The 22,648-nt window shown below is 46.9% G+C and overlaps 2 protein-coding genes across 2 annotated transcripts; both read left to right on the top strand.

Moving 5' to 3' along the window:
* The first annotated feature begins 677 nt into the window (after positions 1-677).
* Positions 678-3,666, top strand: LOC145428489 (uncharacterized). The gene is made up of 4 exons (XM_080300701.1): positions 678-2,142; positions 2,517-2,891; positions 2,930-3,002; positions 3,096-3,666. The coding sequence occupies exons 1-4, from the start codon at positions 678-680 to the stop codon at positions 3,664-3,666; spliced, it is 2,484 nt and encodes an 827-aa protein (XP_080156827.1).
* An 11,150-nt stretch (positions 3,667-14,816) lies between these two features.
* Positions 14,817-16,762, top strand: LOC113034007 (ferritin, middle subunit-like). The gene is made up of 4 exons (XM_026188276.2): positions 14,817-15,190; positions 15,798-15,944; positions 16,122-16,247; positions 16,352-16,762. Exons 1-4 carry the CDS (start codon positions 15,089-15,091, stop codon positions 16,505-16,507), a joined length of 531 nt encoding a protein of 176 aa, XP_026044061.1. The 5' UTR covers positions 14,817-15,088; the 3' UTR covers positions 16,508-16,762.
* Positions 16,763-22,648: the final 5,886 nt, after the last annotated feature.

The following is a 22,648-nucleotide window of genomic DNA, read 5'->3' on the forward strand; positions in this document are numbered from 1 at the left end:
CTGCGGGGTCGGGGGATGCGGGTGCCCCGCGGAGGGAGGGATGGATGGAGGGAGGGATGGATGGAGGGAGGAGGTCGGGGCCGCGAGATCCCCCCCGCCCCCAGGGGATGGGATGGGATGAGGGCGGGGCCGGGGGATGCGGATCCCCCGAGGGGATGGGACGGGATGTAGGGAGGGAGGGAGGGAGGATGGGGTCGCGAGATCCCCCCCCCCCCCCCCCCGAGGGGATGGGACGGGATGGGACGGGATGGGATGGGAGGGAGGGATGGGAGGGAGGGATGTAGGGATGGTGGAGGGATGGAGGGAGGGAGGAGGTCGGGGTCGCGAGATCCCCCCGAGGGGATGGGACGGGATGGGAGGGGATGGGACGGGATGGGAGGGCGGGACCGGGGGATGCGGGTCCCCCGCGGAGGGAGGGAGAGAGGTCGGGAGGAAGGGAGGGAGGGGTCGCGAGATCCCCCCCCCCCGAGGGGATGGGACGGGATGAGAGAGAGAGAGAGAGAGAGAGAGAGAGAGACGTGAGTTTGACAGAGAGCACACGTGCAAGCGCGGACGATAGAGTCTTGTAAAAGGTGGCCGAGAAACACCCCGGCGAAAGCACAGCGCGTCGCGCGGAGAGATGATAAGAGCGCGGATGGCGGGTACTAAGCGCGTCGGGGTTACGGGTTACAGAGGCGATGTCCGGGCTACAACGACGACAACGACGGCAACAACGGCCCCAACGAGAAAGAAGAAGACGAAGAAGACAATGTCACGCACTAGACCGTGGGAGCCAAAGAGCACTAAGGTCGGTACAGGCGGATCGCAATCGCCGGCGGTGTCATCGTCCTCCTCCTCCTCCTCCCACTCACCATCACCGTCGCCGTTGCCATCGCATTTGGCGTACGCTGCGTGGTCGGCTCCGGTGGCTCCGTTGTCGTTGCGACCGGCCACGTTTCGCTATCGAGGAAGACCAAGAGCAGCAGCGGCGGCGGCGGCGTCTGCAGCAGCAGCAGCAGCAGCGGCAGCAGCGGCAGCAGCTACAGGAGAACTTGGAGGAGGACGAGAGCGAGGAAGAGGAGCAAGAGGTCGAGGGGGACGACGACGACCCGACGGCCCGAACTCTCGCAGACGACGAGGAGGTGCGCCACTCGGTGGATCACGAGCACGAAAAAGATGGGGTGGATAGGTATTTCGGGGAAGAGGATCGCGGTTACGAAATGGCGTCTCAACTCTGCCAGGAAGGCGAGTCGAACCGCCAAGAGGGAGAGGAAGAAGAAGCAGGCGCCGACCCGGGGCGGGGGACTTGGGAGATTTGGCAAGAGGACGACGCCGGCCGCGCTGCAGGTGGCGTTCATGATCCTGGGCGCGATCGCGGACGCGGCGCTGTCGGCGAAACTCGTGACGCAGATGTAGCCGACGATTACGACCACGACGATGACGAAGAAGACAAAGACTATGCAGAAGAAGAAGAAGAAGAAGAAGAAGAAGAAGAAGAAGAAGAAGAAGAAGACGTCCTCGCCGATGATGATGATGATGATGATGATGATGAAGAAAAAGAAGAAGAAGATGTCCTCGCCGATGATTATAACGATGACGATGAAGACAAAGACTATGAAGAAGAAGAAGAAGAATTAGAAGAAGAAGAAGAATTAGAAGAAGACGACAACGACGACCCCGACCCGCCGGGACGAGGCCCCACCGAAGAGGCCGTGGCGTTCATGGCCTACTTCCCGCCGGAGATAGAGGACTCGGTGATCGCCATGACCAACCTGGAAGCGGACAGGCGCAGGCCCGCCATCGACGGATGGAAGCACATGGGCCGCGTCGAGTTCCGAGCCTACGTGGGGCTGCTCGTGCTCGCCGGCGTGTACAGGTCCCGGGGAGAGGCCTGCGAGAGCCTGTGGGACGCCGAGAGTGGCAGGTCCGTGTTCAGAGCCACGATGCCGCTCAAAACCTTTCGAGCCTACTCGAGCGCGCTGCGCTTCGACGACAGGGATACCAGAAGGCCCGGGCGAGGCGAGGGCGAGGGAGGCGAGGGCGATAGCTACGACAAACTGGCCCCCATCAGAGCCGTGTGGGATGAGTGGTGCGCGAGGTTGCCCGCCATGTACCGCCCGGGACCGGAGGTCACCGTCGACGAGAGACTGGTGCCGTTCAGAGGTACGTACGTGGTGCATGTGTGTGTGTGTGTGCGTGTGTGTGCGTGCGCGTGCGTGCGTGTGTGTGTGTGTGTGCGTGTGTGTGTGTGTGTGTGTGTGTGTGTGTGTGTGTGTGTGTGTGACTGGGGTAAAAGAGGAGGAATAGGAGAACGGGAATGGCGAAAACAGGCTAGTTCGCTTTGTTGTATGCTCGTGTCGGGTTCCGCGTTTGTGCTTTCGCATGACTCATGTCTTCCACGCTTGCAAGCAAGCAAGCGCGTTCTCTGTCAAACTCACGTCTCTTCTCCTTGCGTTTCTGCCCCAATCTCCCCCACACTTTCCCACATCTCTCTCTCTCTCTCTCTCTCTCTCTCTCTCTCTCTCTCTCTCCATCAGGACGGTGTCCGTTCAGACAGTACATGCCCAGCAAGCCGGCCAGGTACGGGATCAAGATATGGGTGGAGTGCGACGCGCGTTCCAGCTACGCGTGGAAGATGCAAGTCTACACCGGCAAGCCCGACAAGCGCGGCCCTCCCGAAAAGCATCTGGCCACTCGAGTGGTCGTGGACCTCACCGAGGGATTGACGCCAGGACGCAACGTCACGTGCGACAACTTTTTCGCCTCGCGCGAGCTCGCCGACAGGCTCTATCGCGAGAGAGGCCACACCGTGCTGGGCACTCTGCGATCGAACAGACCCGAGATCCCCAGAGAGCTGCGCTGCGTCAAGGGCAGGGCCGTGGGCTCCGTCGAATCCGTGGTACTCGGCGGCTCCGCGGGACGAGGAGGAGGAGGAGGACGAGGGCCCGACACGTGGCCAAGAAGAACAAGAACGTGCTGCTCCTCACCACAGCTCCTCGTTACCACCATCGCTCCGGCCCCGAGCCCCGGCCTAGCCGCCGCATCGGCGACAGCAACAACATCAGCAGCAGCAGCAGCAGCGGCGGCGGCAACAGAAGCGGCGGCGGCAACAGAAGCAGCGACAGAAGCGGCTCAAAACCGCCCTTGGTGCTGCATTACAACCGCACCAAGGGAGGCGTCGACAACCTGGACAAGGTTGTGAGCACGTACAGCTGCAGGAGAAAGACCCGCAGGTGGCCCGTGGCCCTTTTCCACAACATGGTCGACGTGGCGGCCTACAACGCATTCGTGCTGTGGAGGGAAATTCACCCCGACTGGATGCCGGGCAAGCTCAACAGACGACGGCTCTTCCTCGAGCGACTGGGCAAAGCGCTCGCGCGCCCCATGCTCGAAGCCAGGGCTTTAGCGCGAGGAGGAGGAGGAGGAGAAGGAGGAGGAGGAGGAGGAGGCAGAGTCGCGGCCCGAGGCGCTACCGCCGAGGCAGCCTCTAACAACGCTACGCCACGCGACTCCTCTCCGGTCAAGAGGCGAAGGTGCCGCGTGTGTCCCAGGAGCAAAGACGTCAAGACCAAGATCCTGTGCCGCGAGTGCCGAGTGCACGTGTGCACCAACTGCGCCGTCACGTACTGTCCCAACTGCGCCGCTTCTTCCCGCGCCGCCGCTCCCCAGACGCCACCGACGCCGTGATAACACGAGCGCCCCAACGGTGGTCCTAGCGACCCCCCCCCCGACCCTATCATCATCATCATCATCATCATCATCATCATCATCATCATCATCACCATAACACACATATGCCCCGAGGGGGTCCTAGCGACCCCCACCCTAATCACCATAACACACATATGCCCCGAGGGGGTCCTAGCGACCCCCCCCACCCCATCATCATCATCATCATCATCATCATCATAATAACACATATATGCCCCGAGGGGGTCCTAGCGACCCCCACCCTATCATCATCATCATCATCATCATCATCATCATCATCATAACACATATATGCCCCGAGGGGGTCCTAGCGACCCCACCCACCCTATCATCATCATCATCATCATCATCATCAATACCATCCTAATAACAACACACACACACACACAAGTCTCAATTAAAGTGTTTAAGTGCTTATGCGTATGCGTATGCTGAGTTGTGACACCACAATGGAAAACTTCAACTGAACAGTCGAAAACTAGATGAACTTATCTCAGCCTCAGTAACTGAAGAAAATTGCAGCTGACCCTGTCTGTGGACTTCACGACACCTGCTTACTTGTTGTTTCTCGGATGTTTAAAAATAGAATTTGAAGCCGCCCCCTCTTCTTTGGAGCTCACAGTCATCAGGTGACCCTGAATCCTCCCTTGGTTATGCCGTAATAAGCTTAAACTGCTGGGGACTTCCCATGATAGAATTTCTGAGCTTTCTTCTTTGCTAACCATTTTTACTTACTATGAGTTTATATGACTCTGCATTTAACAGTTAGTTATAATTTATCTCCACTCTGTTCCACAGTGTCTTTTATCATGTCTTCCTACCATTTCCCTCAACCTAGATGGCTGGTTCTGGATCTGCCTTTCGCTCTTCCTTACTTATCTTGTTCTCTGCTGTGTTGTCCATTTTCACAGAACACTAAGCTATGAGATTGCCGTCTCCACATTATGATAACATTTTGCTAATTTTAACAATTTTTCATGCAGGATGAAAATATTTAGTTATAACACTTGAGTGAATAAGCTGCCTCATCATGAAAAGGAGGTAATTGTTGGTTTAACAGTGTTGAAACATACACTTAAAAATGGGTCTTAACCTTTATAAACGTAAAGCAATATATCTGAGTAAAATAAAATTATGTGGAAAAGTTTAGGTGCAATTAAATTAGTTTAAAAAATTCAGCCCTAAATCCCAACTTTAAGTTAACTTTATCAATTAAATATCTTTTCCAAAATTTGGAGCCAGGCCCGGGAAGGGTGCCCGAGGGCAAGCGTCTCGTTGCCGGGCCTTAATCCATGGGGCCCGGCCGGGCACAGCCTGAAAATGAGACATGTATCCATCTTCCTGCAGGTCCACCACTCGCAGGGGGCACCATAGGAGTCGGGTGCAATGTGTGCCGGGCGGCGGCCAGGAGTGGAGGTCCTGGTGGACCAATCCCCGGCTACCAAGACAGGCAGTTGGGACACGGAATGTCACCTCTCTGGTGGGGAAGGAGCCTGAGTTAATGCGTGAAGTTGAGAGGTATAGTCGGGCTCACCTCCACGCATGGCTTGGGCTCTGGAACCAGCCTCCTGGAGAGGGGCTGGACTCTGTCTCAGTCTGGAGTTGCCCCTGGTGAGAGGCGGCGGGCTGGGGTGGGTATCTTGGTATCCCCTTGGCTTGCTGCTGGTATGTTGGGGTTTTTCTCAGTGGACAAGAGGGTTTGTTCCCTTCACCTTCGGGTCAGGGAATGGGTCCTGACCGTCATCTGTGCTTATGGGCTGAGTGGCAGTTCAGAGTACCCTGCCTTCTTGGAGTCCCTGGGTGGGGTACTGGAGGGCGCTCCTCCTGGGGACTCTGTTGTCCTACTGGGGGACTTTAATGCTCACGTGGGCAATGACAGCGGGACCTGGAGGGGCGTGATTGGGAGGAACGGCCTCCTGGATCTGAATGTGAGCGGTGCCATAACGAACACCATGTTCGAACATAAGAGTGTCCATAAGTGCACGTGGCACCAGGACGCTCTAGTCCACAGGTTGATGATTGATTTTGTAATCGTATCACCAGACCTGAGGCCATATGTTTGGGCACTTGGGTAAAGAGAGGGGCTGAGCTGTCAACTGATCACCACCTGGTGGTGAGTTGGATCAGGTGGAGGGGGAGGATGCTGGCTAGACCTGGCGCGCCCAAATGTACAGTGAGGGTGTGCTGGGAACGTCTAGCAGAGGCCCCAGTCCGCGGGATCTTCAACTCACACATCCGGCAGAGCTTCAACAGCATTCCAAGGGAGACTGGGGACACTGAGTCCGAATGGACCATGTTCAGCACCTCCATTGCCAAGGAGTTCGGAGAGGCCATGAAATAAGACTTTCGGACCGCCTCGAAGAGATTCTGGCGGTGGCCTAGCCAGTCTCCAGACCTCAACCCCATAGAAAATCTGTGGCGGGAGTTGAAAGTCCGTGTTGCTCGGCGACAGCCCCAAAACATCACTGCTCTCAAGAAGATCTGCATGGAGGAATGGGCCAAAATACCAGCTACTGTGTGTGCAAACCTGGTAAAGACCTATAGTAAACGTTTGACCTCTGTTATTGCCAACAAAGGTTATGTTACAAAGTATTGAGTTGTATTTTTGTTATTGACCAAATACTTATTTTCCACCCTATACATCAATACAACCATTATAGCCCAAATTTTAATAATATGTCTGCATTAAGTGCATAGTAATTACATAAGTTGCAAAAAAGTGCAATAAACTACTAAAAAAATGAAAATCATTTTTGTTTTTTTAAACATATATTTCTAGTTAGAGAAATTTAAGAGGCTTATCCCTCAAAACTGTAAATACAAAAAAGTTGCACAAAATAGTTTCCCACCACAGGAAATTTATTTTGAGTGTCTTCATAGGTTTATTTTTTGAAATACACCATTTTTTATATAATACAGGAAAAAATGAAAATAAATATTATAATGCACATTTGCAAAAAAACAGCATATGCATCAAAATAAACTATTTCTAGCAGTGCAGTTTGACTTCTAAGCATCCCAGAAACGACACAGAAAGTCATAAAGTCAAACATAACTTTTAAAAACACCAGTATAGGCTAATGAGGCCCTGAAGGTAAAAAAAAACACATTTCCGTGAAATGACGTCACTTTCGGTTTCGGGCAGGTAATGGCGGTCGTGCAATAGTTTGCGCTGATGATCTATTCCAATGTAGGAAGTGTTACGAACAGCTGATCGGGTCGGTAAAGCGTGTTTATGGAATATTATGTTTTTGTTGCTGCAAGTGCTTTTTATTTATTTTTTGCAAAGCTATATGTGGAAGGAAACCGTGACCTAGGGCAAGCTGATGGCATAAGATGTAAGTACAACCCCTCCAGTTTCATATGCAAAAAAATGATTGCGCTAGCTTACGTGGTTGCAGTTCTACCGGGATTTAAAAATAGCTACGCAAAACGGAGCGTGCCCGCTCCGACCAGCTTTAAAGGGTTAAAGGTACTGTGCTGTAGTGGTTTGAATCATGTCTGTCAAATGGACTTGGCTCATGCAAAGGGGAGTGTTCTTCACACACAATGGTTAATTATGGAGTTCCACAGGGTTCTGTGCTAGTACCAATTCTATTTACATTAAACATGCTTTCCATGCGTATTATTATTAGAAGACATGGCATACATTTTCATTGCTGTGCAAATGATACCCAGTTTTATCTGTCCATGAAGCCAAATGACACACACAAACTAGTTAAACTGCAGGATTGTCTTAAAGACTTGATCTCTAAATTCACATAAAAGGAATTTATAGGTTATTGTACTTGGCCCTCAAAATTTTAGAAATCTGGTTTTGAACCAGATACTTACTGTGGATGGCATCACCTTGACCTCCAGTAACACTGTGAGGAATCTTGGAGTTATTTTTGACCATATACCTCGTTACTTAAAAAAAGAAAGAAAAAAAGAAAAGAAAAAAGGGGCAGGGATAGCTCAGTAGGTAGAGTGGTCGCCCCATGATCGGAAGGTCGGGGGTTCGACTCCACTGAACGGCTACCCTGAGGTACCCCTGAGCAAGGTACTGTCCCTACACAACGCTCCCCGGGCGCTGCACTGGTGGCTGCCCACTGCTTCACTGGGTGAATGGGTTAAATGCAGAGGAACTATTTCCCTATGGGGACTAACACGCACACTTTACATTTTATATTTCATAATTATCTCTTAATTTGTATCACCCATTTTTGTTTGATTGCAGTCTTGTTTACTGTACATGCATATGTATGATAGAATAGTTTTGGATTCAGACACTATTACACACTGATACTAAGTAACAGACACACGAATAAGATCTTGCACACAATAAAAAGTGTTTACTGCCTGGGTGTGGTGCTCTTTTGTTCGTTTGGGTCTCCTGAGCAAAGAAAGAGACACAGAAGCTGTTTTTAACTTGAACCTTTACCACTTAATAAATTTAAGAAAATGTACTTTGAGCATATTTTGTCATCCCTCTCATAAAATGAACCCGACAAGAGTAAAAGTGAAAAACCAGTTTATACATTTATTAGTTTTAGGCTGAGTTGTTGTAGTTCATTACTAACAGGCTGTTCTAAAAACTCCCTGATAAGCTGCAGTGGGAGTGTCATGGTCCCCTGGTCCTCTTCTCTGTCTATGTGTGTGTTGTGTTGTATGTACTGACGGTTTCCTTCCATGTGTCTCTCTGCTGAGGAATACTTGGTAGTTGTTGATTGGTTAACTCACCTGTGACTTGTACTGTCACCTACAGCTTAGGCTGAAGCTCTTCCTCAGTCAGCACCAGATTGCTGTGTTAGCAGTGATAATGTCTCTGCCTCTGTAACCTTGATCCAGGTTTCATGTTTTGCTCTTTCCTGGAATTAATTCCCTTTGTCTCTGGGCAGGCTGCTCTGTGCAAAGGAAACACCCCACACCAGTGTCAGATTTCGTCTATGAATGAGTTCCAGTGGACTTAACTGCAATTCTCCTTTCATTCACTCTGCCTACCAGCCCTCATTCATTCTGCTGCGTGTTTTTTCCTGTTGAAATTATTCCTGCAAATAACCTCTGTTAACTCTGACTCTTTTGTGGCATGTAAATGAGTCCTGGTCAGACTGGTGTGACAGAGAGTACTTACAGGGACTAGAAAGAGAGAATATATTTCTCCCATGCAAGCTTCTCTTCATTAGTTCTCTGTTAAATCCATAATCAAATTCCCACAAAACATATTGTAGCACTTCACTTTGTTGTTCTCCCCCCTCCCATTTTACCAGCCACGACAGGTCAGCATGTCTGAGCATGGCTGTGCATGAGACTTCTTCCTACCAAGTCCAAAACAAAAGATCCATGAAAGGCACTGGAAGTCAGGAAAACGTTCACACACAATTCAGGAGGCCAACCCAAAGGTCGACGGCACAGGAGTCTAGGACAAACCAGCTCAGGGGGCCAACCACGCAGCGCCGTAGGTGACAAAACTGTTCAGGTGGCCAGCAATGTGGGAAGCGGCGGCAACAGTGCTACCAGACACCAGTCACTCCCACCCAAGGAGTGGGTACAGGCGATTGTTCAGTCTGACGTCACTAGCCGTGTCTGGGCCTAAACTCCGCTGCAGGTCCATATATCAAACGATCGCTGTGGCATTACTGAGAGTTGAAAAACTGTCTAAAGTCTTTCATCTTTAATAAAATGATCAGCGTTCTGCTCTACCAGGTGTAACAATTGAGTTTAACATCCAGGCATCCATGAAAACGGAATTTATGACATTTAACGGAGTTAGAAGATAGCAGGGAGTTAGCTCGCTAGCTTCTATCTAAATACAATATAGCATGTCCTGACTGCGGGGTTTTGGAAACAAATTAAAACGTACAGCTCTGCTATCACTTCCAGCATGAAGACAGAAAACTAAACAGCAGTGACGTTTGTAGGGTTACTGAAGTTGGGCTAGCTGGTATATAATGATGTGCTACGTGACCGCTAGTGACACAGCTATGTTAGCATAATATAAACAAGCTAACTTTTTTTCCACTCGATAAAAGTTACCGTGAGTGTTCTCGGTGGTCAGGAACAAATGTAATCGCATGGCAGGATGCTGTAAAAGGACCAAACTTCAGCCAGGAGAACAACTGAGATAATCCATCCACAATACGAGGTTAGTCATTCATATACTGCTGCATGGGCTGGGCTGTAGCTACATCCTAAGGTTTTAAAAACTGAGCTTAAATAAATGATTAGCGGTAATAAAAGCTGAGGGAGGTCAACAGTGATCACTGACTGTTTTAGGAGCTTTTTGAGATCAAATAGAAGAAAATACAAAACATTAAACATGTTAACAACACAAAAGCCATATTAAACGCAGACTACTTTAGGCCCGGAAGTAGGATTCGTCTCGTCATCACTGGACAACCGGATAGGAGTGAGCTAGTTCAGAGCTGCCCTCACCCTAAGAACCAGGAGCCAATGACTGGGCTGCTGCTGTCCTGACCTGAAGAGCTGGATGCAGGGACTAGCAAATCCGCCGCCTGCCTGGAAAGTGGAGCAGGGATCAACTGGGCCCTAGTCCCCCTCAACAGGGAAACAAATTTGCAGGTGAAAGCTGGACCACAGCTGCATTGAGAACAGGAACACAGTGAGGCAGAGGAGCAGGGTAAGCAAAAACAGGTTTTCCATCTTTTCCACCACGACAAACAGTTTTTAAGGTCTTTGTGGCTGACAAACTCTGGATTGACAGTCTTAACAGACTTTGACTCAACATGGATAAAAATCTTGAAATTTTTTGAAGTGAGATTATTGTTCTTTATTTGTTTGTGAGATTGGGATGAGCGTGAGAAAAACAGTCATTTTCACTCAATACTGCTGTTTGCTCAGCAGAGACGGAGGAACGACAGCGTGAGCACCGCTTCGACTGGGAAGAGGAAGCTGGCAAGCCAGGCAACTTGGCCTACAGAGCACAGTACGGTGGTGCCGAGGCTGGCGAGTGTGGGCATGGAGCAACCTCCCAACTCCCACTTGAATCGGCCGAAGATTGGATGCTGGTGGAGCAGCAGGTGGAGCAGAAATATGCTCTTGTAGTTGGGGTGAGCCATAGCTTCACCCTGAGCTTGTCTTCCAGCTGGGCAAAATCTGCCTGCTGTCACTGGTGCAGTTCGATGTCTGCTGGGTCCATTATGTGGTCGGATTGTACTGTCACGGTTTGTGAGGCAAACCATGTGGAAATGCGAGAGCGTGGACCCAAGTGCAGACAAAACTGAGATGTAGCCGGAGGTTAAACTGAAAGTGGGTGTTTATTTAGAGGCTGAACAAAAACACTACAAAGCAACAACGAAGGGGGAACTGAAAACACTAACAAAACCTAGACTGGGAAAAGCTAAACTAAAGAACACGAGGAACACAGAAAACATTAACAAAGCAGGAAACTAGGAATGAGGAACCTGAGACATGGAAACATCAGCAGCGGAAGCGCAGAGGATGATGAAGGAGTGAAGACGAGCTGTTGAAGACAAGGAGAGGTATGCAAATGAAACACCCGGAGTGATAAACAGGCAATCCGACAAGGCACAAAGGAAAGAACACATTATATGATGAGATGATGAGATGATGAGACAGCCTTTATTTGTCAGTTGCAGTTGTCCACAACCGAGATGACAGAACTTGCCGACCGTACATACAATACACAAACATCACATTGGGGCGACGGGTCAGGCTAGGTAGCAAGGGAAAAAAAAAACATTGAAATGTGTAACACAAAAGGATAATACAGGAATGCACCGATATCAACACACCATAACACAATAAAACACAGACAAGCAACATGGGAGAATATTCCAGTGTGTACAGCTGGATCTGAGACCACTGCAATCTTCGATCGCACCCCCAGCTGATCCGCTGGAAGGTAAGTATCGGAGGAGGTGTTGGATTCGGGGGAGAGAGGGTGATAGTGAGGGCTTATCAGTATCAGTGTACATGTTCCATGCATGTGTGTGTGTGTATCCTTTGTTCAGCTGAGAGAAAGTGTCACCATGCCCGGTTAAGTGAAGTTCAGTTGTCTCCAGTGGACCCAGGTGGCCCTAAAGAAGGGACAAAGAGCTCTGACAACAATCCTGTTATCATGGAAGAACTTTGGTTGTTCCAGTCAGCTTCGACCGCGGCAGGCCTTCTGCTGCTGCAGATAGTGGGATAGCTGCATGAGTGAAGATGGTGAATGTTTGGGTTTAGTGCGAACAACTGCATCCAATTTTTACAGTTGGTCTAATGTCCATCACTGGTCACCAATTCTCTCAATTCCTGTTCTTCTTCTCCAAGATCTTATCCATATTGCAGAGCCATGAGCTTCTCCAAGATCTTATCCAGCTCGGTCACTCAGGCACAGCTGGCTGCCGGCGGAGCTCACGGGCGCGTCACTGCAACTCCCCCTGGCTTCTGCTCCGCGGCTGCTGAGTGAGCCCTCATCTGGGACTCTCCTCAGCTCTTTCTGGGACAGTGGCGCGGCTGCCCCTCTGTTGGTCTTCCTTGGTCTCTTGTGCTCTGAGGGCCTCTGGATGTCTGGAGCCTGGATCTCCTCTTCACCTGCTTCATGCCCTGGAGGACGGGGCAGTGGCCCCCCCACACCCTCTAACAGATCATTACATGAAGGAACCTTTTAAAAACAAGCGCGTCCATGCTCACAGGTGTACACACGGGTGCTCACACCCACAAACTACACCCTTTTTGGCTCCTACCTCAAAGCACACTGTGTGCTGTTGATCTTATGTGCTGCACAATAATGTTTAACATTTAGTATTTACTGTCATATTCCCATAGATCATCGTGATGTTGTTTATTATATTGCTCTTTTTCATTGCTTGTTTTCTCTTTTTTCTTTCTCAACAGGTGATCCAGGTGATTGATAGATGTATTTTTTGTCTGTTTGTTTTTGTTTTTTGACCTTTATCACCGTTCCTCTTCTCTGCTGTTTTTCTTTCCCTCTTTCTTTCTCCCTTTTCTCTTCCCCAGTCAAGTCTGTCCCGTGTGTAGCAAGTTAAAATAAAATAAAATAAACAATAAAAGCAAAGGTGAATCAAATAGACCATTACGGCAAAGCTGGGATGGTCCATTTGGTAAAGTAAGTCCGTTGGGCATCTTTCTTCGCCTTTAGACAATAATTCTGATGCAAAAGAGCCAAACGGGACAGGCAGAAAAAACCAAACAAGTGTTACGACCCAGTGATGTGTGTGTTGTGTTATGCCTCCCACGGGGGGGATGGCTGTGGGTATCTTTCCCCTTTTTCTCTCCTAGGAGGTGGAAACCTGGGCGTGGCTGCTGGGTATCCGGGTGGAGTCTCTGCCTGTCCTGTGTGGATCCTGTGTGGATAATTGATGGACCACCTCCGGTACTTAAGGACTTAACGACAGCCACCTGGAAGCCCTCCCCGAGCCTCCACCACTCGACCAAGAACCTGTGTGATGATCTATGTTAGTGCAGTGTAGAGTTTTGAGTGTATATCTGGTTGGGATGTCTACTTGGTTGTAAATAGTGTAAATAGTATATCTGGGTGGGATGGCTATTATGTTGTAAATAATTGTAAATAGATTGTCAAATAGTGATCACGGGTTGGTTCACCTGATATATCACTGTCACTGCCGCAGCCTAGTAGGCGTGAGAAGCCGTTTTCTTTTGTTGAACAAGTTTTCTCCTGTTTTCCGTTAGATAGTTAGGTAAGTGACTTGTCTTTTGTTTTGGCTTCTTTTTATTTTGGTGTAGGGAAGAGTAGGGATTGTTTTATAGGGAGTTTTGTTTATTGTTTTGGCATTGCTCACTGCCGAAGAAAATAAATGGCTGCTTAAATACTTGAAAAAGGTGTCATTGTTGGGGTTTGTGCGTGGGTGGGAAGTGAGTGGGGCAAACTATTTGTTATGTTTATTTACTTGCCGGGACCAGAACGTAACACAAGAGATCTTATCCATATTGCATAGAAAACACAGTCTGAGTACTCACAGCCCTGCCCATCGTCTATCATGTCGGCCAGCTTTATAGCATTTGAACAGCTGTAGCCGCTTATTGTTCCTCGATAAGCCAGGCCCGAGCCAGCTCCAATAAGCCAGAACTCTGTTATTGTGGTTCTGATTTGGTAGATTTCATTCAATGTCCTCCATTGAGAGTGTCACCAGACACACGGCGTAACGGACCATCGAGTATCCGGCAGCAAACGTCTCTGCAGGACAATCTGGCTCTCGCAAGCCTAGGAAGGTGTCAATTTCATTACGGGACCAGTTGATCAAATCCATAATTCTTTAGGATTTAGGGAACAAGACTGAGAAACTCTTTGAGGGTTAGAGTTAGACGAGACTAGACAAAGTCATAGAAGCAGCAGCAGGGAAGATAAGGGAGGGAGAGGGTGAAATATGCGTCTGCCTCCTCCAAGAGCCACAGAAGACAAAATTATACAAAAAAAATATACACACAAGGTAACAAGGGACATTCACAACAGGAGTGAGACACAGCCGAACCTAATAGACATGACGAGACAGCGACGAAGGTTTAATAATATTTTAACTGCTTTAAAGCAAGTCTAGTGATGTTTGTCCACACAAAGCAGTACTTTGGGCTGCATTCACTTTATTGTTGGAAAATGAAGCTGAAAGGGTGCAGCAAAGAAAATGCAGGCACACTGGCAGGTCTCTCGGGCACTTTACACAAAGGACAGCATTGCAAGTGAAAAAGTACTGCCTCTGAATATGTTTTGGGTCTTCGATTAAAGAAATATCATGTGTGAATTTAACCCCTATATTAAACTTATACCTCAGCTGCAATGAGACTCTTCAAGGACAAATTTAATCTAAAGAGCTGCTTTTACATGAACAGACTGATACAAAATACATTGCTTAGTTTTAGTTTTTTTAATAAATCATTTGACTCAAGACTTTTGCACAGTATTGTACATATTTTTAAGTAATAAATATCGTACCATGTGCATGTGGACATCTCTGATGTCCATCAGAGAGTCTTCATCTAGTGTTTTGAGATTAAATTTTACATATTTTACATGTTTTGCTTGTTATCTGTTGAAATATGAAAATGCTTTGTCATTGCACCTGACTATCTGCCAGCAGGTCACATTAAACATTAAACTGGATGATGAGTTTTCTACGAATCGGGAGGAGAAAAAAAGCAACTCTATCCTCTGTGTCACACACGTTACACCCGTGCTCAGTGATTGGTGGAAACATACATCTGTCACGAGCTCCTCCGTGGAGTATAAACACAGGGACCCGCGAGTGTGCCGTTTCACACCAGGGGAGGAATCTTTGAGGAGTTGTTGCTTCAACAGTGTTTGAACGGAACTTCTTGACTTCATCCAACTTTATATTTCAGCTACAGATAACTTCAACGTAAAGCTTTATTTTTGCACCGTTTTTGTTAATAAAAAGCACAAGAAACGCCAGCCGAAATGGAGTCCCAAGTGCGTCAGAACTACCACCGCGACTGCGAGGCCGCCATCAACCGGATGGTGAACATGGAGCTGCTTGCGTCTTACACCTACACTTCTATGGTGAGAACACAGAAAGAGTCCATCATCAAAGCAGACTCTTTTCTGAGGAATGTTTACTATTTTGAAATGACGGCACTGTGTGCTGTTTAAATGTAAAATCATTTTATTATGAATATTAAGGTTAAATGGCGCAGCTAGAACAGGGATGTAATTGTAGCACACTAAGATGTATTGTGTTAATGCAGCTTTTTAACAAATGACAGATTATTTTTTAACAGTGTTAGATATTGACTTGTGCTCTTAGGTGAAAGTTTAAAGGTCACAATGTGAAACTGAATCATGAAATTTCAACAGATGTTTTGACAGTTATATATTTTTCTCAGTTAATTGTATGTTTAATGGACAACAGACCTGGAGAGCATTTGCTGCTCCACTCATACTTGCAGCAACCCTGCACAGTGCAAGATTCTGTGTTGGTGGGTGTCAAGTTTGAATTGTTGAACTAGCAGCAGAGTGGGGTCTTAGTCTCTATTTCAGCAGTTACCTCGGTCTAAACCGGCTGAACTGTCCATCATGAATCATGTCTGTCTCCATAACTGTTTGTCACGATGCTGTATTTGCAGAAGAATTGGTGCTGTGTACTAATAACCTGTGTCTGATTTGTCAGGCCTTCTACTTTGACCGTGATGATGTGGCCCTGCCAGGCTTCTCCCACTTCTTCAAGGAGAACAGCCATGAGGAGAGGGAGCACGCTGACAAGCTGCTGTCCTTCCAGAACAAGAGAGGAGGTCGCGTCTTACTCCAGGACATCAAGGTGTGTACAAACTGAACCAGTCCTGCTGTGACATACCTGACTGTGTCTCTAACACAGAAACTGGGATTAATGAGCAGTGTTATGACACTTGTTCTCTTGTTGTTAGCGTTAGTGTGTAATGTGTATACAGAGCTTAAAACAAGTGTTCAGTCTCTAACAGAATTGTTTGTTGTGCAGAAACCAGAGCGTGATGAGTGGGGCAGCGGGCTGGAGGCCATGCAGTGTGCTCTGCAGCTGGAGAAGAATGTCAACCAGGCTCTGCTGGACCTGCACAAGCTGGCTTCTCAGCATAATGACCCTCATGTAAGTGGGAGTTGGAGGGAAGAGTTTGGGGTTAAAGACTGAACTAGTTGATGCTGTGTATGTTTGACAAATCATCAAATGTTAACTGTAGTTTGTTTTCCCAGCTGTGTGACTTCCTGGAGAGCCACTACCTGGATGAGCAGGTGAAGTCCATCAAGAAGCTGGGTGACCACATCACTAACCTCACCCGCATGGATGCCCACAACAACAAGATGGCAGAGTACCTGTTTGACAAGCACACTCTGGGTGACAAGAGCTAAATGCTGAGATGTAGAAGTGAGCCTGGAGTCAGCATGTTAACAACACAGGCTTTGAAGTAAACTCACTTCTGCTCCAGCTGATTTCTTTCCTGATTTCCTGGCTTTAAAGCTGGCATCAGTTCTTGTATGTTGTGGTGTTTGTGTGAAATGTCACATGGAGCGATGGATGTTATCAGGGTATGGCTCTGCTTCTAAGCTGTCTGACATTTGGAAATGTTTCTGATCTGTTCATCTGAATAAACCTTTTGAGCTGGATCTCTGGTCTGTCTGCATCAGTGACCCATTTTACTGATTAGTTCAAGCAGTTGGTCTAAAGACTAAATAAATCACTGCTTCTTTACCTTGTCGACTTTGTCAGATTATGGCGTTGACAAAGGTCGTCTCAGGTGTGTGAGTTAATATTTGTACACATTGGGACCAAATACAAACAAGACCATATCAGATGTAAATGTTACTGGATATCTTTTGGTTTTCTCCCCAGTGAAGTCTCAACTTGACCTACTTTATCTGGTACACCTATTCAGCAGCCTAAGGCAAACAATCTCGTGTGTGTGTGTGTGTGTGTGTGTGTGTGTGTGTGTGTGTGTGTGTGTGTGTGTGTGTGTGTGTGTGTGTGTGTGTGTGTATATATATCTTAACAGTGCGCTCTTTTCACTTGCATACAATTTGTGTTGTTCTTAAAGCACAATGACAAAGAATCTGATCCATGAAGCACCACACATCCCAAACAGCACAATTATATTGGTTCATGTAAACATCTTAATATAACAGCCAATAATTAACTTGAAAATATGGAATCACGTGGACATGTGATCCAATGTCTTGCTATAAATTTTTGGTGGGTTTATTTAATTTGGCACAAATCATTGCCTTGTTATTAACATTACTTTTGTAATGCACCATCGCCATCTACTGGAGACACTCCATACTGCAGAGTGAAATCATTTCCTTCTTTATAGCAAGTAAAATCTAAAATGAGCTAAAGGTGTTTTTTATTACACCCTGAAAAAAAACTTTATGTACCTTTTTGTGCCTTATTCAGTAATAACAAAACTAAACATTTTTTCAAATTATTTATTTTCAGGAACTAAATAAACTCAAAAAAAGATTTGTAGTCATTTTATTCACTTGTATTAATGTTATCTAGAAATAAAATCACATCACAAAGAAATCCTCTCTCACTCTTGAAAATCCAGGTATTTGCTCAGTTTTATACCCATGTTTTGGAAAGTATCCATGATTAAAATTCTGACTTTATGTTGTAAGGTAAAGAGCCTACGATAATACAGAGGAAACAGAGAACACCCAACAATCAAATGACCCCCTAAGAGCAAGCGCTTTGGCAATATTGGGAAGGAAAAACTCCCTTTTAACAGGAAGAAACCTCCATCAGAACCAGGCTATGGAGGAGTTGCCATTTGCCACGACTGGTTGGAGGTGACGGGAGGAAATCGGGACACGACACGCTATGGAAGAGAGCCAGATATTATACATAACTAATAATTAAATATCGAGAGATGTATAAACACATAGTGACTAAAAAGCTGACTGGAAGAAGAAACACTCAGTGCATCATGAGAGTACCCCAGCTGCCTAAACCTATTGCAACGTAACTGAGTATTCTGTCCCTCGGATTATTTCTGAGGTTGATGTTATAGGACAGGTCGTAGTCATTCTTGCTGTAAGTAATTGAATAGATGTGTCAACAAATATGTTCATTCCTGGCCTGCTCATGGCAAAAGCCTGCCCTCTAGTGGGTCAACAGCAGAAACTCCTAGTAAGGGGAGAGAAGGAGAGTTTAGCTCCGAGCACTTTGCAGGGGAGGTCCGGTGCTTTGTGTCTCTGACGATTCCTGCTTCTTTTGCTCTTGAGATGGCATAATCTTTCTACAAGAATGAAAGTATCTCTCTCTGGCTGCCAAAGCTGTTTCCTGTTAAAAGGGAGATTTCCCTTCAATGTTGCTTGCTCTGAGTGCTTGCTCTTAGGCTATATGCAGTCACTCAGTGAGAGTCCTGGAAGAGACAGAAGTTGAGGGTTGTTACATTTTGAGCTTGTCCACTCTTTTACTCTTCAGTTAAGTTGCATTTGGATTTTAAATGTTCTGTTCAGATTTCCAGACTTTTAATATAGATGCATGATATAACTAAAGATTAGCATCCTCTCATTTCAAGCCAGCTGCCTTTCTCCTGGGACCTTTTTACATAATCCTACTCCCATTAAGAAGTGTTATTAGAAGACACAGGATGCATTTCCAATGCAATGCAGCTGATACCCAGTTATGGTTATCTATGAAGTCAGATGACACAAATAGGACATGTCTTATAGACATGAAGGCCTGGATGGCCTCTAATTTTCTGCTTTGAATTCAGACAAAACTAACCCTAAAATTCTTAAAAACATAGCATCTAACCAGATACTTACCATGGATGGCATTACCTTGGCCTGTAGTGACACTATGAAGATTTTTGATCAGCCAAAATGATGGACACCACAAAAGATGGACATCACACATCAACTAAAAAGCACATTTATTTAAAAAAAAGTAAAACAACAACAAAAATGTGTTGTCAGTTCAGTAGTAATGTGTAGTGTGTGTATCTGTGCTGTGCAAAGCAAACAACATTCAAATAAGCCCGAATGCCCTGAAAGACTGAGAGAGGCCAAATACAGCCTCAACACTGCTCTAACTAATACTCCCCTAATACAAGAAGCCCCCAAACCTGGACCTGGACATAGAGGCCTGAGGGCCATCTCACACATTTATTCAGAATAAAACAGGTTTGTGTGTTTGTGTTACTCCAGGACGTCAACATGACACGTTCAAGGACCCAGTAAACATCAGAGCAGACAGCTGTTCATAAACATGTCATAAAAACGTGCTTAAACTACTCAAAGCTGCCCCTGTGACCACTGCTGCAGAGCAGAATGAACAGTACTGATGGGGACTATGAAGGTTTGTAGTTTAATTCCTGCTCTTGCAGGATCAGTGAGTTTAAAGATAAACCTCACGAACACAACTTTAAATCCCCACGACATCACCAACAGTTCTGCAGGAGGACAGAAGCCCCTGATTTAATCTACCATAATGCTCTGTGATATGTTGTCATGGCAACATGAAGTCCAAAAAATACAAATACAAAAATGCAAAAGAAGAGGAGGACAACAAGACAGGCAGCTGGAGGAGCTTTTGAAGCAGGACAACTTTTCTGGATTTATCTTAACTGGAAATTCTGCTAAACAAGTCAAGCTGGAAACAAGGAGGCAGCTGGTTGGATTATATCTGAGGACAGGACGCATGAAGAGAAGCATGAGGAGAGAGGAAACAGCAGAGAGATGCTGTGGAGACGATCGTGGATCAAGTCGAAGAAGCAAGCACCAAAACTGTGAGTAGACATCACACACCAAGAGCTAAAATGACTGTGCTGATTAAGGAAACATTACATTTGGTTAGTTTGGGGTCTGGAGCTTCAGGTTTGTGGGTTCAGTTGGTCTCAAAATTGAAGAAAGACAAAAACATGTTTCTTACAAAAGGTTGTTGGAGGATTCTTACTGTAAGAACTGAAAGTTAATCCGTGGGTTTAACTGATAATTAAATAATTGTAATTGTAATTTTGTAGAAAAGGCTCTGCACCTGTGAAAATAAAAAATAGGTATCCAAGCCCCCGAGGTCACTGCAGATCAAAGTAGCTCAGACCTGGTTAACTATAATTATATTACAGGAGGTGAAAAATATGGGAATGATTCAAAGAAACAAAGATCTGGTTAAAGATTTGAGCTTTCTGATTGAAAGAGATGAAAACTATTCCATGTGTGACACTGAGAAAAAACCGAAAGCTTAATAGATCTGTAGGTCCAACTGTTATTATACAAATGTGCAAATTTGTTTTAATGACATTAGGAAGAAAAAAATGAATACACGTAGACATTGAGGGCTAGCAGGAGGGACCATGCGCTTACCTGCTGCTCTCTGGCAGGTAGCTCCATGCCCTCCTGGGTTTTAAATGCACCTTAGAACACACATGCATCAACACTACAATGAGCGGGTGGAGGGAGGTTTGGCGTCTTCTCTCACCCCCATTCTCTGCGGCCTGCTGGAGCAGGGGGGCTAGGAGGAGTTGGCCGTCCGACTGCGGTCTGGAGTGTGGGGCCTCCCTGCTGCTGCGGAGTCGGGGCGGTCTGCCTCCCCCCACCGCAGGGAAAAGGGTAACACCACCTGGGTGCAGTTCCCCCCTCCAGGGGCAAGGGTACCTAGACCCGGTTTGTAGAGTACGCTTGGGGAGTGTGATCGTGTGTACAGCGTCTCTTTATGTCTGTCTCCACGTTGGTTGAGTGTGGAGTAAGTGCATATGAGAGCATGAGGGTGGGAATGGATGTTTGTGTCTGTGTGTGCCTGTATGTCTGTGTCTATATGTCAGGTTGGGTGTCAGGCGCCACCTCTCTGGGGACATCTCAGGCCCTCCAAGGTTTGGAGGCCTATCTCCCCCCACCACCACTTCCCCTGCCAGTGGCGGACTCCCTCAGACATCGGTGCGTTGGTGGGTCTTTGTGTCTGGGGATGGGCGTCCGGGTACACACCGGCTCACTCCTTGGCGGGGCCTGGAGCCTGGGGCTCGCTCGGGCCACTTCGGAGGTGGGGTGCCCCCGGCCTCTCGGCCTGGGGCTCGGTCACTCAGGCACAGCTGGCTGCCGGCGGAGCTCACGGGCGCGTCACTGCAACTCCCCCTGGCTTCTGCTCCGCGGCTGCTGAGTGAGCCCTCATCTGGGACTCTCCTCAGCTCTTTCTGGGACAGTGGCGCGGCTGCCCCTCTGTTGGTCTTCCTTGGTCTCTTGTGTTCTGGGGGCCTCTGGATGTCTGGAGTTTTGATCTCCTCCATGCCTGCTTCATACCCTGGAGGACGGGGCTGTGGCTCCCCCACACTCCCTAGCAGATCGTTACATGGAGAAACCTTTGGAATGCAAGCATGCTGATCCACACAGGTGTACACACGGGTATTCACAGACGCGGACTACAGCTTTCTTGGCTGCTGCCTCAAAGCACATTGTGCGCTGTCTATCTTGCGTGCTTCACAATATCGTTTATTATTTAGTATCTACTGATATCTACTGCTAGCTAATTTATTGTCATGGTGCCGTTTTTTTTTTTTATTATGTTGCTCTTTGTTGTTTGCTTTCTCTTCTGTTTTTTTTCTCCATACAGGTGACCCAGGTGTTTTGTTTTTTTGTTTGTTTGTTTTTTTCTTTCTTCCCCCCCAATGTGAGTTTTACTCATTGACATTTCTTTATATTTTTGACAGATTTGCAAAATATGAATAAGAATTTTAGTATTTTTTCAAAATAAGACGTTTCTAATGGACTTCAAACTTCTGAGCTGTAGTGTAGATTGCAATGATAGTTCTCTATTATAGAAGATGATATAGAAGTATGAGGACAGGGAGACACTGTTAAAACGTTATGAGCTGTCTTGCTGCAGAGAAAGTGGAGTCTGTCATCCTTGAAATGCTCCCTAGATAGGCAGCTGGCAGGATTGAACGATGCGCTGCCTCTGTGGTCAAGTACAGACATCCATGAGCCACTGATGAGCGTGACAGGTCAGGAAGCATGCATAAAGTCAGACACCTGTGAGCCAGTAAAATGAGAAAATGAGCACGCAATAAAGTGGACTTGTTAGGCAGAGTTTGACATCAGAGTGAAAACACTTCATCTTGATTTTTGATGATAGACACAACAAAAAAATCCTGATCAGATACAGACACATGTACACAAAACACACGACTGCTCAAAAGTTTGTGGTCAGATTGAAACATTCTTGTTTTCAGAATCAGAATCAGAATCAGAATCAGAATGGGTTTATTGCCAGATGTTGAGGTTTACAACATTAGGAAATTGCTGCGGTGCTTCAGTGCAGACAATAAGAATTAAAGTGCTATGTAGAAAGAAAGATATGTGCATGAGATATACATGAGATATATACATGAGAATAAGAATTATGAGTGCTACGTAGAAAGATATATACATGAGTGCAGGTTTCATTTTATGGTTTATTCTTTATCCATTTATCAATTATCCAAGTCCTTAATACGCACACATGTATACAGGGAGTGCAGAATTATTAGGCAAATGAGTATTTTGTCCACATCATCC

This window comes from Astatotilapia calliptera, chromosome 4 (genome assembly GCF_964374335.1).
Source record: "Astatotilapia calliptera chromosome 4, fAstCal68.1, whole genome shotgun sequence".
Taxonomy (NCBI): Eukaryota; Metazoa; Chordata; class Actinopteri; order Cichliformes; family Cichlidae; genus Astatotilapia; species Astatotilapia calliptera.

Excerpts from the sequence above, each read along its gene's own strand:
- LOC145428489 (XM_080300701.1), top strand. The coding sequence starts at position 678 with ATGTCCGGGCTACAACGACGACAACGACGGCAACAACGGCCCCAACGA. Across the intron at positions 2,143-2,516 it reads GAGACTGGTGCCGTTCAGAG|GACGGTGTCCGTTCAGACAG; the intron begins GTACGTACGTGG and ends TCTCTCCATCAG. Across the intron at positions 3,003-3,095 it reads CACCATCGCTCCGGCCCCGA|CAGCGACAGAAGCGGCTCAA; the intron begins GCCCCGGCCTAG and ends CGGCAACAGAAG.
- LOC113034007 (XM_026188276.2), top strand. The coding sequence starts at position 15,089 with ATGGAGTCCCAAGTGCGTCAGAACTACCACCGCGACTGCGAGGCCGCC. Across the intron at positions 15,191-15,797 it reads CTTACACCTACACTTCTATG|GCCTTCTACTTTGACCGTGA; the intron begins GTGAGAACACAG and ends CTGATTTGTCAG. Across the intron at positions 16,248-16,351 it reads CTCAGCATAATGACCCTCAT|CTGTGTGACTTCCTGGAGAG; the intron begins GTAAGTGGGAGT and ends TTGTTTTCCCAG.